Here is a 14928-nt window from a genome sequence, read left to right as displayed (position 1 = left end):
TTTCATAGTTTCCGTAAGGGCTTGGCAGCTAAGAGTATCCATAGGAACCGTAAACCCCTCATCTTTTGCGTGGGTCTTTGCTGGGGCACCAAGTGAAAATACACGCTGATTTGATGATGCTTCTGCTAGAGAACTGAGAGCCAGGGCTGTGGTGAGGACAGGCCAGGAAGGGGAGTAGATGGTCACCTGGTTGAGGTCTAGAAGTGGCCTCTGCTTCCTTGGCTAGAGAAGAGAGCCAAGAAGACTTGTAGGAAGAGATTTAGTGGTTGTAAAGGGCTTTGAGAAGCCGAGATGAAAGGCTTGGGAGTAACATACTGTCATCATCTGTCCCTCACCCACCTGGCCTCCTGAGCCGAAGCAGAAAGTAATCCCCCCAGCGCAGCCCTTATCACAGTAGACTGCTCAGTGGGGGGCTTGCCTGATGGTAGATGTCTCTGTGGGGCAAAGAGAGTTGTTGAGGAGATGTGTTCAGTAAATGTTGTAACCTGCTCAGTCGTGCATTTTTGTTCATACCACTTGGGACCAATCTGCGAGTTCACCACCTCCCTGGTTTCTCCCTTTTCTCCAGCGTTTTGGGGTCTACTCCCCGTTACTGGCCACCCCTATCAGAGTCCGGACAGGGTAGATGAGGAGTTCTGGAAACCTGGGAGGAGTGTTGCTAGTTCCTAAGAGAGTTGGTACTGGGTAGAGGGCGTGATGTGGTTCGAAGACTATTTGTGGATTTTATTTTGCTGTTTTCTTCCTGTTTGTTCAGATAATGAGAAAACTGAGCAGGCAACTTCAAATTTGTTTCTCTTTTAAGTAGGTTATCAAATAAGCAGGTGTGGGGAACAATTGCCTGCAGTAGCGATACCTTCCACTGTAGCGATACCTTCCACTGTAGCGGTGTCCAGTTTCCAAAGCGTTTGCCCAGTGCTCTCTCTAGCAGTTCGAGTCCCGGGCCCAGTCGGTGCTCCCGAGCAGTAGCTGCACGTGCCTGGAATGCAGCTGTGGAAGCGCTGAGAGTCTAAAGGTCCTGGTTACAGACCCAGATCTGCCATCAACTCCCTCACTTTATGATCAGGACAAATCTCTGGGCCTCAGGTTTCCTCGTCAGCAAATCATGTATTTGACTAACGTCTGCTTCCAGCTACAAAATTCTATCACTTAACGTCTGATTTGCCTTCCTCTAAAGCAGAATGTATGGAGTAAAGCACGACAGTGTTTTCTTTCCACCCCTTCATGCTGTACAATTGCAGGGACCTCTAGTCTATACCGTTGGTCTCCTGACCCGTTCTAGCCAGGCTCTCCCATCCACAAGCAGCCCCCTTCTCTCCCATGAAATTCTTGAGGACCACCATGTTCCTGCAGTCTGGGTGGGATAACCAGTGTTGGAGCCCGCGGGTGAGGCATGCTGAAGCCGTCTCTGCCCTGCAGCCCATCCCTCATAAATCAGAGGAGAAGAGCTGCGAGTTTTCTGTTTTTGCTATAGAGCCAGCAAGGCAGGGAAGAGCTACAGTTTCTGGAAAAGGCCGCTGGAATTTAAGCACTGTCTTTTCCAAGTTGTGCATTCCAGGTGTTGGAGCGCTTGATATTTATGGAACACTGGGGTGCTATCATTCATCAGCTATTTGGTCTGGCAGCTGGGTGAGCTGTATCATTGCCGTGAGGTGAGGAAACACACAAAGCACTTGAGGGCCTGAAGTTTAGAAACATTGTGTTTGCCGAGTATAAAAGTGAAGAGTTTTAGGTCAAGCTTCACTGCTACCAACGTTGCCCAGCGCTTACTCCCTAACCCAAGAATATTTCCATCACTGTGTCTGGTCAAGAGAGGTCCCTGAGTGGTTTTGAAGCCAAAAAGAGAAGAATGAAAGCCCCAAAACTAGATGAAGGAAGGTATTCCCTGGATGAATTAAGACAAGAGGGGGAAAGGCACTCCTTTTTCACTCTGCGTATCAAATCGAAAATTCAAAGGTAGATGTAGGAGCGGCGAGTTAAAAGCACCCTTAAGTTTTGAATTTCAAGACTGAGTCCCCGTCTCCAGAAAGGGCACCTCCATTCTTCTTATACCCAAAGAGACTTCTCCAGTTCTCCAACAATAATTCCAGGCCGCAGACGGCTTTTGCTTCCCAGAGAGAAAACAATGGGCTATTAGCGAGAGACTTTCTATTCAGAATCTTGTAAGATGAAGCTCATTTGTCCCTAATGAGAGAGGAACAACCACTGCCCTTCTCATCCTGAAAAGACGGCCCCTGCTTTTAGACACATTGCACCCCTGGAAATTTCATCTTTAAAGCGAGTAAGGCAAAACCCCAGCGATCCATGTGTTTTCTGGTGCCTTCCAGCTTCTTGTTGAATGTGAATGATGAATGACAATCGAGAAGGAAATCGTGAGTCTTTCAACAGACTCTTATTTATTTATTTATTTATTTATTTCCTCTTGGATTTGTTTTAAGGCACATGAAATAGTCATATAAAAAAGCTGAGACTCCATAAACTTCCCAGGGCTTTGTCCGTGCTGCCCTTGCCATGCTTTACACCGTCTGATGGATGATGAAAGAGCCTGTTACCTTTGCCCAGTGGTTGACAGGTGACTTTGCAGCTTTGGGGCACTCGTTACTCCAAGGGCTAATGAGTGGAAGCCAATGTGATCCTATCATGATTGAGTTCAAAGTTTTTTCAGATTCACTTCCTTGTCTCCAGGAAAAAAGAGAACTGTTTGGTCAGAAAGTGGCCCACTCACTAGAAATCTGAGCACAGCTAGTGACTTTCCTCTCCATGGCCCAAATTAAGTAAACTCAGTGTTAAAGCAAATTAAAGCAAGATTGAGTATAAACTAACCCAGACCCAAAGTGACTTTTTAGAAAGATCCAAGCATCTAGCAGAAATACATAGATTGGAATTCAAATTTTTTTTTTGCAAGTTTCGTTTTTATTTATTTAACTCATCTCTACACCCAACGTGGGGCTCAAACGCATGACCCAGAGATCAAGAGTCACGTGCTCTTCTGACTGAGTCAGACAGGCACCCTGAATTCAGCCAGATTAAAAAAAAAAAAAAGTGAGCCAATTATCTTTTTGGTTATTTATTTTGTTATTTTATTTATGAAATACATTTACATTGCCCAAAATAAATTCAAAAGGATATAAATACCTTGTTTCTTGTGAGCCTTTAGAATTGTTTTATGAGTATAAAAAAATACATGTCTATCCCTTTTTTGCCTTTTGCATGCAAGTGCTGGCATAATATATATAGCCTGCTTTTACGCCTTACTTTTTAAACTGTGCAATATACCTTGGACATCGTGCCTTATTAGCACATTAAGAGCCCCCTCCTTCTCTCTTGGGGGTGCAGTATACGGATGTACCTTCATCTATTTAAGTAATGCCCAATTGATGGGCACTCAGATTGTTCCCAGCATTTAGATATATTTGTTAAATGGTACAATGAATAATCTTGTACAACAGTTATTTCCCCCAGGTAAAGTGTGTCTGGCGGATACATCCCCAGAATTGAAAGTGCATTTACAATTTCTGCTCATTCATATCACTATTTTATGTTTTACCGGAAAGCAATGCAACAGGTACTAATGATTGGGCCTTTAAAAGACCTGTAGGTGTGGTGATGGGCACTGGGTGTTACACACAACTAATGAATCGTCGAACACTACATCAAAAACGGATGATGTATTATATATCAGCTAATTGACCATAATAATAAATAAATAAAAATTAAAAAAAAAATAAAAGACCTGTAGGATTATTTGCAAATTTAATTGCCATTTCACATAGCCTGTGTTAGTGCAGTTTTAGGAAGAAAGCACCAGGCTTTTCAGAACTCCTAGGGCTCTTCTGACAGAGTTGTCTTCTCCGAGTTGCTTGCCGTGTGGACTTGCCTGCATCAGTTACCCAGGGCTGGTTCGTCTGGGCAGCACTGGTAGAACAAGGCTGGAGCAGGTATTTCCCACCTCCAGCAACAGGAAATACCAAAGGACAAAAGAATGAGCCAAGCCAGGGCCCAAATCTCTGAAGGATGTGGGAACAGAGGAGTGGGGGAGGGTTGAAAGGTTGCCTCCCACAGAGTAGCTTCTCTCCAGGAAATGCCTGGAAGTTTGGGGTGAAACCAAAGACCTGGAGCAGCAGACCCCTTGAGCAGGTAAACTCACCATTACGCCCTTGCCCTTCTTGTAAAAATAAACTAATGGAACTTCATGCCCACCGGCTTCATCAGGCTTGCATGAGACGGACTTATGACTTCTCCAGCCTGGGCTACAAGCTAGCCAAGTTCTAAAATAGAAACTTCTATTTGATCTCTCAAATAATTTATTGCCTACCTACCATAATAACTGTAATGGCCAAGTTGACAAAGCATTTTCTGACGTATTAAAAAATGCTTTCCTATGCCTTCTCAAGGACTTGAGAATTCATGAGAAGAAACAAGATACATTCAGAGTAAGGCAGCTAAGATGTATAACGCTTTCAGTTTAAACTCAGAACCTTTCGCCGAGAATATTAAAGTTCAAGAGGATTTTACATACTGCCTGTTCTGATCTATCCTTCCCATTTTGTGGACAAAAAAAAAAAAAAAAAAAAAAAAGGGNAGGTGACATGATTTGAAGACGTGGGCTGTGGAAATGGGCAGACCTTCGTTTGCAACCCCATTCTGCCAACATCAGTCACTGGTCCTGTTGCCCAGAACCAGCAGCTTCCTCTTTCAAGGGTTCAGTCTCCTCATCCGTAAGAGGGTGATAATTAAATGCTGCAGGTTTGATATGAAGATTCAATCTTTAAAGTACCCACCGGCATCATTTGCTGGCAGCCTCAGGCCCAGAACCTCATCTCTGAAATCTCAGTCCATGACCTTTCTGTAGCCTCACACCTGCTCTCCTTCATACTCAAAAAAATCAACCCTTGTGGGAGAAACAGGAATCGGGAACTATCCCTCTAAAAACCTAAGCCCTATGAGAAATCGTGGTTCAGTTGCGATCCAGTTTCACAGATCACAAGAGAGAAATCACGGTTTCGAAGAAGGGGTGTTCCCGAGGGTAAGCTACTGAGCTCACAGAACACGGTGGGGAACGGGATTTCCTGTGAAGCGCACAGCAAAGCGATTCCTCCAGATCCCTCCATCCGGTACACGTGTGCCCCGGCGGCTGGGCACGGCTGGGCGCGGCGCGGGTCTTCCTGAAAGAGAGCTAAGCCATGCGGTTCGTTCGTTCATTCAGCAATGTACTGAGCACCTGCTATGTGTGAGGAACTGTTTCAGGGGCTTAGTGTATATCGCTGAACAAAAACAAATACTCAGGAAAGAAAAATCTGGATCCCTTGGAGCTTATATTCGAGGACGCAGAGACCACAATAAACAGCAAGCACACGAAATTAGAAAATTATATCGTGTTTTGGAAGGTAGTAAGAGCTCCTGAAACAAAGCCAGCCGAGGGAGAAGAAAGTTCAGGGTAGGTTGCAGTAAGAAGGTGACACTGGAAGTAAACCTGGGAACCGCTGCGAAGAGTGTCTCAGGCAGGAAGCAGAGCCAGCACCAGGCCCCTAGAGCGGGATCGTGTCTGATGGTGGAGCAACAACGAGGAGGCGGGGGGTGGGGGTGAGTTCTGAATCTGGCTTAGCTGGGGAAGCAGGCCAGATGCCGCCATCACATGGCTTTGGCTTTTACCCCATGTGACGTGGGGAGCCGCGAGGGGACAGAGAGGAACAACACTCTGACTTGGGTTTTGAAAGTGCCCCTCTGGGTAGTATTTCCGGTGGGGGGGCTTGCTGTAGGATGGCAAAGTGGAAGCAGGGAGACCAGTTGGAAAGCTGTGCAATAGGCCCCAGCAAGAAGGAGGGTGATGTTTGAATCTTGGAGCATTCTTCCTTTACAAATTAGGGGAAAAAAAGAGGCCTAGGAAAGGTCACATGAAGAGTGAAAGGCGGGGCTGGGACTACCATCCCAACATCATTCATTCGCCAAACATCTATGGAGCATCTTGTCTCTGCATGTGTCTACACCACACGAGGAGCAGCCGGATAAAGGGGCCGAAAGACCTTTGCTTGTGAGTCAGCCCCTAACTGTCCAGGGCCGCTCACTGGTTGAGTGTGGGTGGGACCCAGGACTTGCTTCTAACCAGTAGAACGTATTGGAGATGGTGGGTTCATTACTGTGCTTTTGTTCCTCATAGGTTGACCGTTGTCGCCTTGGGACAGGATAGTGCTAGTCTTTTGTTGTGACTGTTCCTACATAAATGAAAAGCTCCCAGCTGGGAGATAGTAGTATTTTGTCACATAAAACCAATGTGTGCGATCAGCACAAATTGTGAAATCGTCATTTTCCTTGAACCATCTTGCATTCAAGTGGATGGCAAGGGACCCTTTCTGGCTACAGATCCGCAGGCCAAGCTTATTCTGGTAGGAGTTCGAATGTCCGCTGCCTGGTTTGCAGTGTCAGTGTTAGAAGAGCTAGTTGGCTCATCCTGGGTGGACGTTTGGTAGTTTTCATACTGTGGCTTCAAAACAGAAAGTCTTCCCCTCAAGATCAGTGCAGCTATGACTTTTAGATTTCCTTTTGGTATCTGAGCCCTTTGGGGGGCATCCTGTCTTTTTCTGGAGAATTTTGTATAGTGAGCAATTATTCTAGAAAGCTTTGGTCTGCCAATCTGTTCATGACAGTTTGGAAATAGGGCAGGGGAACTTGAATAAAATTTTACTATTTCAAACTCCAACATTTATCAAAAGTTAGAAGTTGAATCGGTCCAAATTTTACTTCAAATTGTGCCTCATTTTTCTACTCTTAAATATTTTCTGGCTTCTTAATATTTTCAGTAATTTTATCTGATTAAATGTGGGCCAAATTCTTAAAAGATGTCTTTAGCTTTTCACTTGCTGTGCGTGTCTGGCTTTCAAAAGGAAGCGTGTGGTGATGTGTTCTTTCTGAGGCTCTGGTGTGCACATTGTGTCTTGGTTTAGGAAAGCGAAGTGATATTTAATCTACCAAAGAAGTGTTTGTTGTGTAGACTCTCTAGGGGAGACGGTGAACCCCTGAAGGACTCACTTCTTGAGCTTTTTGTATTAGGAGAACATCTTGAAACAGAAATGTGGCTTTGTTCATCGCATTCAACCAGCACAGTTCATTTTGATCACCTTCAGCGTTCCAGTTAAGATATTTCCTAGATTCCAAAAACCCGGTAAAACACCGGAACAGGAATGATAGAAGATGACTGTTGACTGAGAATGTGCAATCCGAATTGAATTGTGACATCTGTGTCTTATATAATGTCACCAAGATGCACACTACAAAGGTTACTTCAGCTGTAACAGATCCCATGGGGAGGTTATTCGGATTTGTATCGTTGTTTTTGCAGGGTAATCAATAATACAGGATCTGTTCTTTCGCATTAAAGACCTGGTGGCCATCAAGGTTTTTATTAGCTCTGCGAACCTCAATCGATGCGCTTCAAGGACGCGCAGAGTCCTCAGCTCTGCAGAGGCTGTGAGTGAGCTGCTGACCACAGTGAAGAAGGCCACCCCGCCCCTCTGCCTCTGATTGGCCGGAAGGGCAGAGAGTGGAGGGCTCTGAGAAGCCTGTGAGGATGTTTCAGGGAAGACTTCTCTCATCACTGGGCTGAACTGCTTACCCCAAAAAAGCAGTCTTCGCCTTCAGAGCATTTGCTTCTCTTGATTGGACACTGGTAGCTGGCTGACCTTCCTGCCCTGGCCTCCCCTCTAATGCTGCCTGGCAGAGCAACAGCCAAAAAAATAATGTCTTTTGTTTATTCATTCAACAAATGAAGGAGAAAAGCTGGATGTTGACTTCATTAAGGAACACCAACAAAACCTTTGCCCAACTCAGTCTCCATATTAGTTAAACTAATTTGAAATGGAGCAAAAAGGCAGGCGAAATATTGTGTCCTAAACTTAGACTCTTTAAATTAGCCAGGAGTACAGCACAGTAGGTGACAGTCCGGGCCCTGGAGCTGGACAGCCTGCTTGTGAAGCCCACCTCAGCCACTCACCTGGCATTGGGGAAGCAGCTGGACCCCTCTCTGCATTGACCATGGCCCAACTTGTACCAGCTGTGAGGTTTTGGCAGTTTACCTACCCTCTGAGTGACTCCCGTTCTTCATCTGTGAGGTGTAGGTAATACAAATCCTGGCCTCCATGGTTCCGTGAGGCAATGTGCTCGTGAGGACGCAGCGTCTTGCCTGTACTTGATGACTGCTAGCCCTTGTCCTCAAACATGGGCACCTGAAGCATGTTTTCACTTAATGTCCTTTCCAGCTTTGTTACTGATGGTTTCCAAGGATTACAATGTGTGAAGTGGGGTGAAGAGGCAAGCTATTTTAATTTATAAGTTTTATATAAGTTTAATTAAATCATTCCACTGAAAGGAATTGGGTGGAACCATTTTAAACGGTGACTTAGTACTGTTGACCGTAGTCATGGTCAACATGACTTCGTACATGTGATGACCATGTTGTGAGATCCTCAACAAATAAAGGGACCTCTGATGGGTTTCAGCATGTGCTGGGTGCCTTTGGGACATCTCTAGCAGATCCAAGATTATTACTCAAGTGCCAGAGTTCAGGGTTGGAAGTGCTGAAGACCCAGGAGCCAGGCTCCTTTAGAACTGTCCTCAGGCCCAGGCTACAAGGATATGTCTGTGTTTGAGAGGCATTAGAGTGTAGTAGAAAGCGCTCTGGGTTTTCTTTAAAATTCCCAAGTCAAGCCTTTACTAATTCTGTAGCCTTGAGCAAGTTAACTAGCTTCTGAGCTTCAATCGATGTATTCATTTTTAAAAAATAGACGTGACACTATCTACCTCATAAAGTTGTGATGAGGATCAGGCCACCATTGCTCCCATTAAGGGCTCAATAAATACTCCCCTTCCCAACATCGTCTCCTCTGTCCTAGGAGTAGAAATGGCTCACTTGGTAAACCCAGAGATAGTAGACAGACCAAAGCTTAGTCAGGGGCAAAACTGAGTCAAAGAGTATTTGTCACTCGAAACAACTCTTCTCTTCAAAGCTTTTGACCCGAAACTGTCCCTTATGAAGAAATAAATGGCGATTCCTATCTGCTATCCTTGCTATAAAGAAGAGCTTTAAGAAAATGGGGGTTCCATATTGGAGAATGTAAAGAAACTGAGACGTTCTAGACTAGCTGACGCCAGGACTACGCTTCCAAGCAAGAAGCCTGTTGACTGGAGGAACAGAAGAAAAATATCATCACCTCTTGAGACTTTGCCCCCTGGCTGTTTTTCTGCTGCTCTGTTAGATATCTATCTACCTGGTGGACTGGGTTAAGAGACATCATTCACCCACTGCCTGGGACTCACTGAGCTAGCCTACTTTCCCGCTTTGCACCTAGATGAAGATTGGTGGCACTGGATAAATGTGGTATTTGATGGGGGGGAGAGGAGAGAGAGTACATAGAGCTCCCAGAGAGAGAGAGTCTGGATACGGCTGGTGTGGCTGTAGAGAGAAGAATACAGTCAGTGTTGGCAAGAGTCAGACCTTGGGAAATGGGATCTAATGCACCTAGTATTTAGAAAGATTAATCCCTTCCTTCATCGACATTGACTTGTTTCTTGCTCCTAGAACCTGTATCATTGGCTGAGCAGCTGTTCTACCATTTTCTTCTAAATGATAACTTAACTTATTCAAATTTCTTAACTTTAATTTAATAAGTAACTTCTAGACCGGGCAGGATCCACTCATTCTTGGAAACAGTGTGTTGTATTTGAATAAATACATTTCTAATAACAAACAGCCAACTTAGATATGAACTTATAAAACCAAGACTGGTCTTTAATTGTTATTTTGGAGATACCTAAAATTCCTAATATTTTGACATGGTCAAATTCCAGATGACCAAAACGAGTTTCTAGAGTTTATTGTGCACATTTTATGTTATAATTAAATGACAGGTGTTTAAATGCAGTTAAAGTTCTGAAAACAATCAATTCCAGTGAAATTGATTGGAAGTAAAGTAAGGTTTATAAATATTTATTTACCTACTTATTGTAAGATGAAGCAGTTATTTCAGTGTGACTTGGTCTTTATTTGAACAGGCAGGAAAGAGCTAGATATTACCAGTGCCTTTTATAATTCCTATATGCTGTTGATGATGCCGTGTGGAATAATGTGCACTGAAAATTAGAATTCAATGCCTTACCCCAAACCAAGTTCCAGGAAGATTAAAGCTTTGATATTTTAAAACAAAGCCAGCAAACAGTGAAAGCAGGAAAAATGAATTAAAGATTTATCAAACTTGGGAGGAGAGAAATTAAAGTTTATAACTCTTGAATAAATCACCTAATAAAAAAGGTGTGCAGACCTTATTTTATAAAAATGCAAAACACCTTTGTATTTTAGAATAATAATAAATGGCCAGCAAATCAGAAAAATAGAGCAAATATTTTACACATAGGCAAAGGGTAATTATCTTTATTATGCAAGGAATTTATAACCAAATACATACGCACACACACATAAACTCCTCAACTATTAGGATTTAGTAAATGCTTGGAGAATATACAATTAGGAGAAATGATTGACCTCAATAGATGTTAAGTAAATTGAAAAGAAATAAAAAATACATACAATTTACTCATCACATTCACAAATTTTCTTTGTTTAAACAATTTTTATGAAAATTCTCTCAGCTCCTAGAGGTAGAGATAATACTAAAGCCTTCTCACTCACTAACAAAGCATTAAACTGAGGGGCCAACCCACTGGGAAAACAATTGATAACGTCAATCAAAGTCATCATGGTCTTCAATGCACTGGTTTCCTTTCTCTAAACTGCACTAAAAAAATATTCCTAGTTACAAAACAGGTGCATTCATCGTGGTGTTCTTCATAAAAGTGAAAAAATGCCAACCAACCTAACTGTTCAGCAACAAAGGAAGTATTAAGTAAATTTGGTACAATCATTGGATTCGATATCATGAGGCTAAAAGTGTTGCTTACGGTGACTGTATATGGAAAAGGGTATTCTGTGTGATTTCCCTATATTTAGCTCTATGAGAACATTCTGAAAAGAAACTCACAGACACACTAACAGTGGTTGTTTGGCTCTACTAGAGAGATAGGAAGTCGGTGAGGTGGGCAAGAGTGTCAGCTCTGAGTCCAAGTGCCTGGGTTTCAATCCTAGCTCTGTCACTTGAGTCGCTTTTTGACTTGGGTATTGAATAGCTGTTGGAATCTGGCAAGTTCGAAGTTCACCGTGATTAGATTTCTCCATCTGTACATTGCTGGTGAAGTACCTACTTCCAGGGGTTTTTGTGAGGATTAAATATACCAACACAAGCAAAGCACTGACAGCGCTTGGCGTCTGGCAGGAGCTCGGTGAGCGTTCGCGATATGCTGTTTAGACATGGGCAGGCTTTTGCCTCTCCTGTGTTTTCCAGATCACCTTTTCTCGCTTGAACATAGGATCATTGCATTGGGAAAACGCGATAAATATTTTCCTGAAGGCCCTGCAAACTGGATCAGCCAGATTTTCTAGTCACACAGATTGAGACTCTTACTTGGAATATCACGTTTATAATCAGAGAATGGATACTTCGTGGTTGCTGAGACCCAAGAAATGAAATTGGAGTTGCTGTGACAACTGAAATGAACTTTGTGCCTCATTTCCTAAGAGAAGAAGCCCATTTCATAAGAAGTTAGGATGATTCAGTTTCCTTAAAGAACTGCTTGCTTCCCTTAGAAAAACTTAGGTCTACCCAGTATTCTCTCCCGGTCCCCAACCTCTAGCTTCGAGATAACTCAGTATTTCTCTATAACTCACATGTTTTAGTAATAGCAGGACAGAATTTTTGAAAATACTTACAATACTGGAATAAGTAAATTTTCTTGCGCAAGTAAAGTAAATTAGGGAAAGGGGGGAGGGAGTACATTTATTCAATGTGTCTGTTGATTTCCGAGCACTTCAAAAGCTTTCGTGCATAATTTAATTTATAGATAAAGTTATTTTTTAAAATATATTTTAAAGTTCCAGGAGCAGAAGGAAAATTAAGGGGAAAATTGCATTCTCCTTCTCTTGCTCCTCCCTAAGTATTCAGGGAAAATTTTTGGAAAAAAGTCTCTGCTCATTTTGGAGCCTTCTTTTGCCAGCAACTAACAAGTCCGTACAATACAGTTGCCAAGGTGATATCAAGACCATGTAGACAGAAAGCATGGTGTGCAGACAGGGAGATGATGCAAATGGATTAACAATGTGAACAAGAGGAATTTTTTTAATTGGAAAAAAATAAAATTACACTACCCTTTGTAAGTGGTTATGTTAGCAGTCCTAACATCTGTTGTTACAAAGGAAATTCATCATAAGGGCTTTTTTTCCCCCTATATGCCTTATTCGCGGATACATGATTTGTCTCCTAGTTATGCCCCTATCTTTGTAACTCTGTACTAAGCCGTGTCAAAATGGGTTCTACTGCATTCAAGTTAGACAAAGAAATTTTTCATTTGCTGAAGCCAGTAACATTTTTTCTCTAAGCCCTACTGAAAGCCCTGGATTCAGCCAGACCCTTCCAGACTACAACCGAAGAGACAGGCATACCCCTTGCTCCTAAAGCAGCACAAGTATTTGCTGCTTAAATAAGTGTACACCTGTCTGACCGGAGTGACCCCCAGCCAAAGAGTTCCTCATTTCCCTAGGACTGTGACTTCGGTTTTAAAAAACACTCCGTTTTTCTCCTTTTTTCCCCCCCTCCAGGTACAATCCTTGGGTTTACCCTCCGGCCGTACAGAATGAGCTACCGGGAAGTCAAGTACTTCTCTTTCCCTGGGGAGCTTCTGATGAGGATGTTACAGATGGTGGTGTTACCGCTGATCATCTCCAGTCTGGTTACAGGTACCGGACGTGCTTTGCGGGTTTTAAGTGTGCTTACTGCAAAAGATCGCTTAGAAAAGCAAACGCTTTAGGTTTCCGCTGGATGCATGCTCTGTTCTAGAAAAAAAAAAAAGTCCCTTCAGAATGATGGAAAGGAGGCTTTAGTAATGCATGAATGATTATAACTCTCGTATTTTACCAATCACAAGAGGAAACGGATTTAAACCACCACGTAATCTGGTCTGCCTCACTACGAAAGAGGCACCCCGCTAAACACTACACACCCAGCCTTCTCTGACCACAGCGATGCAGTTGACAACAGCGTACAACAGGTCTGTTTTCTCACCCTCTTATCCCACCCAGATAACATCTGGTTGGACAGCCTATTAGCTATTGATGCAAGAATGCTTGTTCTCAGAGCCGCCAGGACTTGAGCGGGAGCCTTCTTGGAAGCCTCATCGAGAGGTAATGCCCACAACACACTCACCAACTCTGCTGCCACCAACACTTGATCTTTTCCTGGTGAACCCGCATGATTTCGTTTCCTTCTCCAGTTGTCCCCCACCCCCGTTAACCTTTTACGCTGGTGGGAGAATGGGGAGGGGGCGGGAGATTTCCCCATCTGGCTATTTTGTCCATCGACACTTGGATTTTCAGCGAGCGGGGGCTCTGCAGGGTAGGATTTGTTCTCTGTGACAGTCAGCTGGCAGTTGACGCCTGCACAGGAAATGCTTCAAGAGTCGTTTGTACGTGTGACTGGTGAATTCCAACAGAGCCAAGAAGTTGCCAAAAAAAAAAAGAAGTTATTATACATTCCTTCCTCCCCACTCTTCTCTTTCCCCACAGCACATCTCTGACATGGAAGAAAGAATGTCCATAGACACTGTCCCAGCAGGATGGTTTCTGGGTTTGTAGCTAAAACCCAGAACTCAGGTACTATTGACCTTGTTCTCTTTTCCACCCTTGGCTCACTGTCCCTCCTTGGGCACATCAGTCCACCTCTGTGTGAGCTGGCTCTGAGCATCTTTTCCCCTCCCAGGGATTCTCAAGGATATTTATAATCTCTGTTCAAGATCTCTGTGTAGTAAGAACTTCATAGCACAACTCAAAAGTCATGGGGCAAGATTCTGAGGACTGCATGCCTGGGAGGGCTAGCCTTACTTGGACAGGAACTATGTCAGCTTTCCCCGGTGCCTCGTGGATCTCTACTGGCTTCCACTTGTTCAGGTCTTTAAACAAGTGATTGCCTGTACAGGAGTCTCCCATTGGAGGAGGAAGTGCCCATAAATAATCATGTAGGCAGGATGATTGAGGTGCTTGTTTCTGAAGTGACCTGGCCCATTGCTGACCAGGGGTAATCTTAGCGGCCCCAGCTCTTAACTCAGAAGCTAGATGAATGCTGATGTGAGCTGACATTCTCATTTTATTATCCATGTATTGACATTTTTCTGGGAAGCAAGTTCTTGCAGTGGCACCGAGAGGGCAGAACGCACTCACATGTGTCATTTTACGTAGTGGAGCAGGGCATCCCTCTCCCCATCCCTACTGGCTGGCATCTTGTGTCGCTGCGGTCTTCCTGGACGGAAACTTAAGGGGTTCTGGATTCCTTTATACTGTCTCTCCAAGGGTGGGACCAGGGTTTAGAGGTTTCTGCTTTCTGGTAATTGTGCTAAAAACCCACTGTGTCACTCGTTCTAAGAGGAAAGCCCTCATTTGGTACAACTAGAGAAATATTACTTCCCCTTAGTAGCAATCCTACTTAACAGTTACCTCAAAGTGGATTTTCGTGATGTTTTCTAATACTTAGTACACCAACTTTATTGAAGGAATACAAGCTTTCATTGAATAATTTTACAGGAAAAAAAAAAACACACCATGATGCAATCCCTTCACATGGTTGAAAAGAAGTTTGTGGGTAAAACGTGGAAGAACTAGCAACATTTATAATATTGAAAGGAATTATAAGCTGCAAGCAACCAATATTAAATGAACTTTTAAAATGTAACCTAATTGCAAGTTGGGGGATGCTGCCACTTGGGACCATGGAAAGAGTCTCAGCCCTTTTCTGGGACTGTGTTAAGACAAGGGACATAACTTAGTTTGCTAAAGATCTTCTT

The 14928-nt window shown here is 43.5% G+C and overlaps 1 protein-coding gene across 3 annotated transcripts in view; it reads left to right on the top strand.

Moving 5' to 3' along the window:
- SLC1A3 (solute carrier family 1 member 3) overlaps positions 1 to 14928 on the top strand; it is a 76631-nt gene that overhangs the window by 8432 nt on the left and 53271 nt on the right. For 2 of the 3 annotated variants that reach the window (XM_034657011.1, XM_002923368.4), the window contains one exon: positions 12695 to 12832. In XM_034657011.1, the coding sequence (XP_034512902.1) occupies positions 12695 to 12832 (138 nt within the window). Of the gene's footprint in view, positions 1 to 12694; positions 12833 to 12914; positions 13277 to 14928 lie in introns of those variants that run through there. The other variant, XM_019803933.2, reaches the window with a different exon arrangement.

This window comes from Ailuropoda melanoleuca, chromosome 3, assembly GCF_002007445.2.
Source record: "Ailuropoda melanoleuca isolate Jingjing chromosome 3, ASM200744v2, whole genome shotgun sequence".
NCBI lineage: Eukaryota > Metazoa > Chordata > Mammalia > Carnivora > Ursidae > Ailuropoda > Ailuropoda melanoleuca.
Note: the sequence above shows the minus strand (reverse complement) of the source record. Positions and strands in the feature narration are given on the sequence as shown.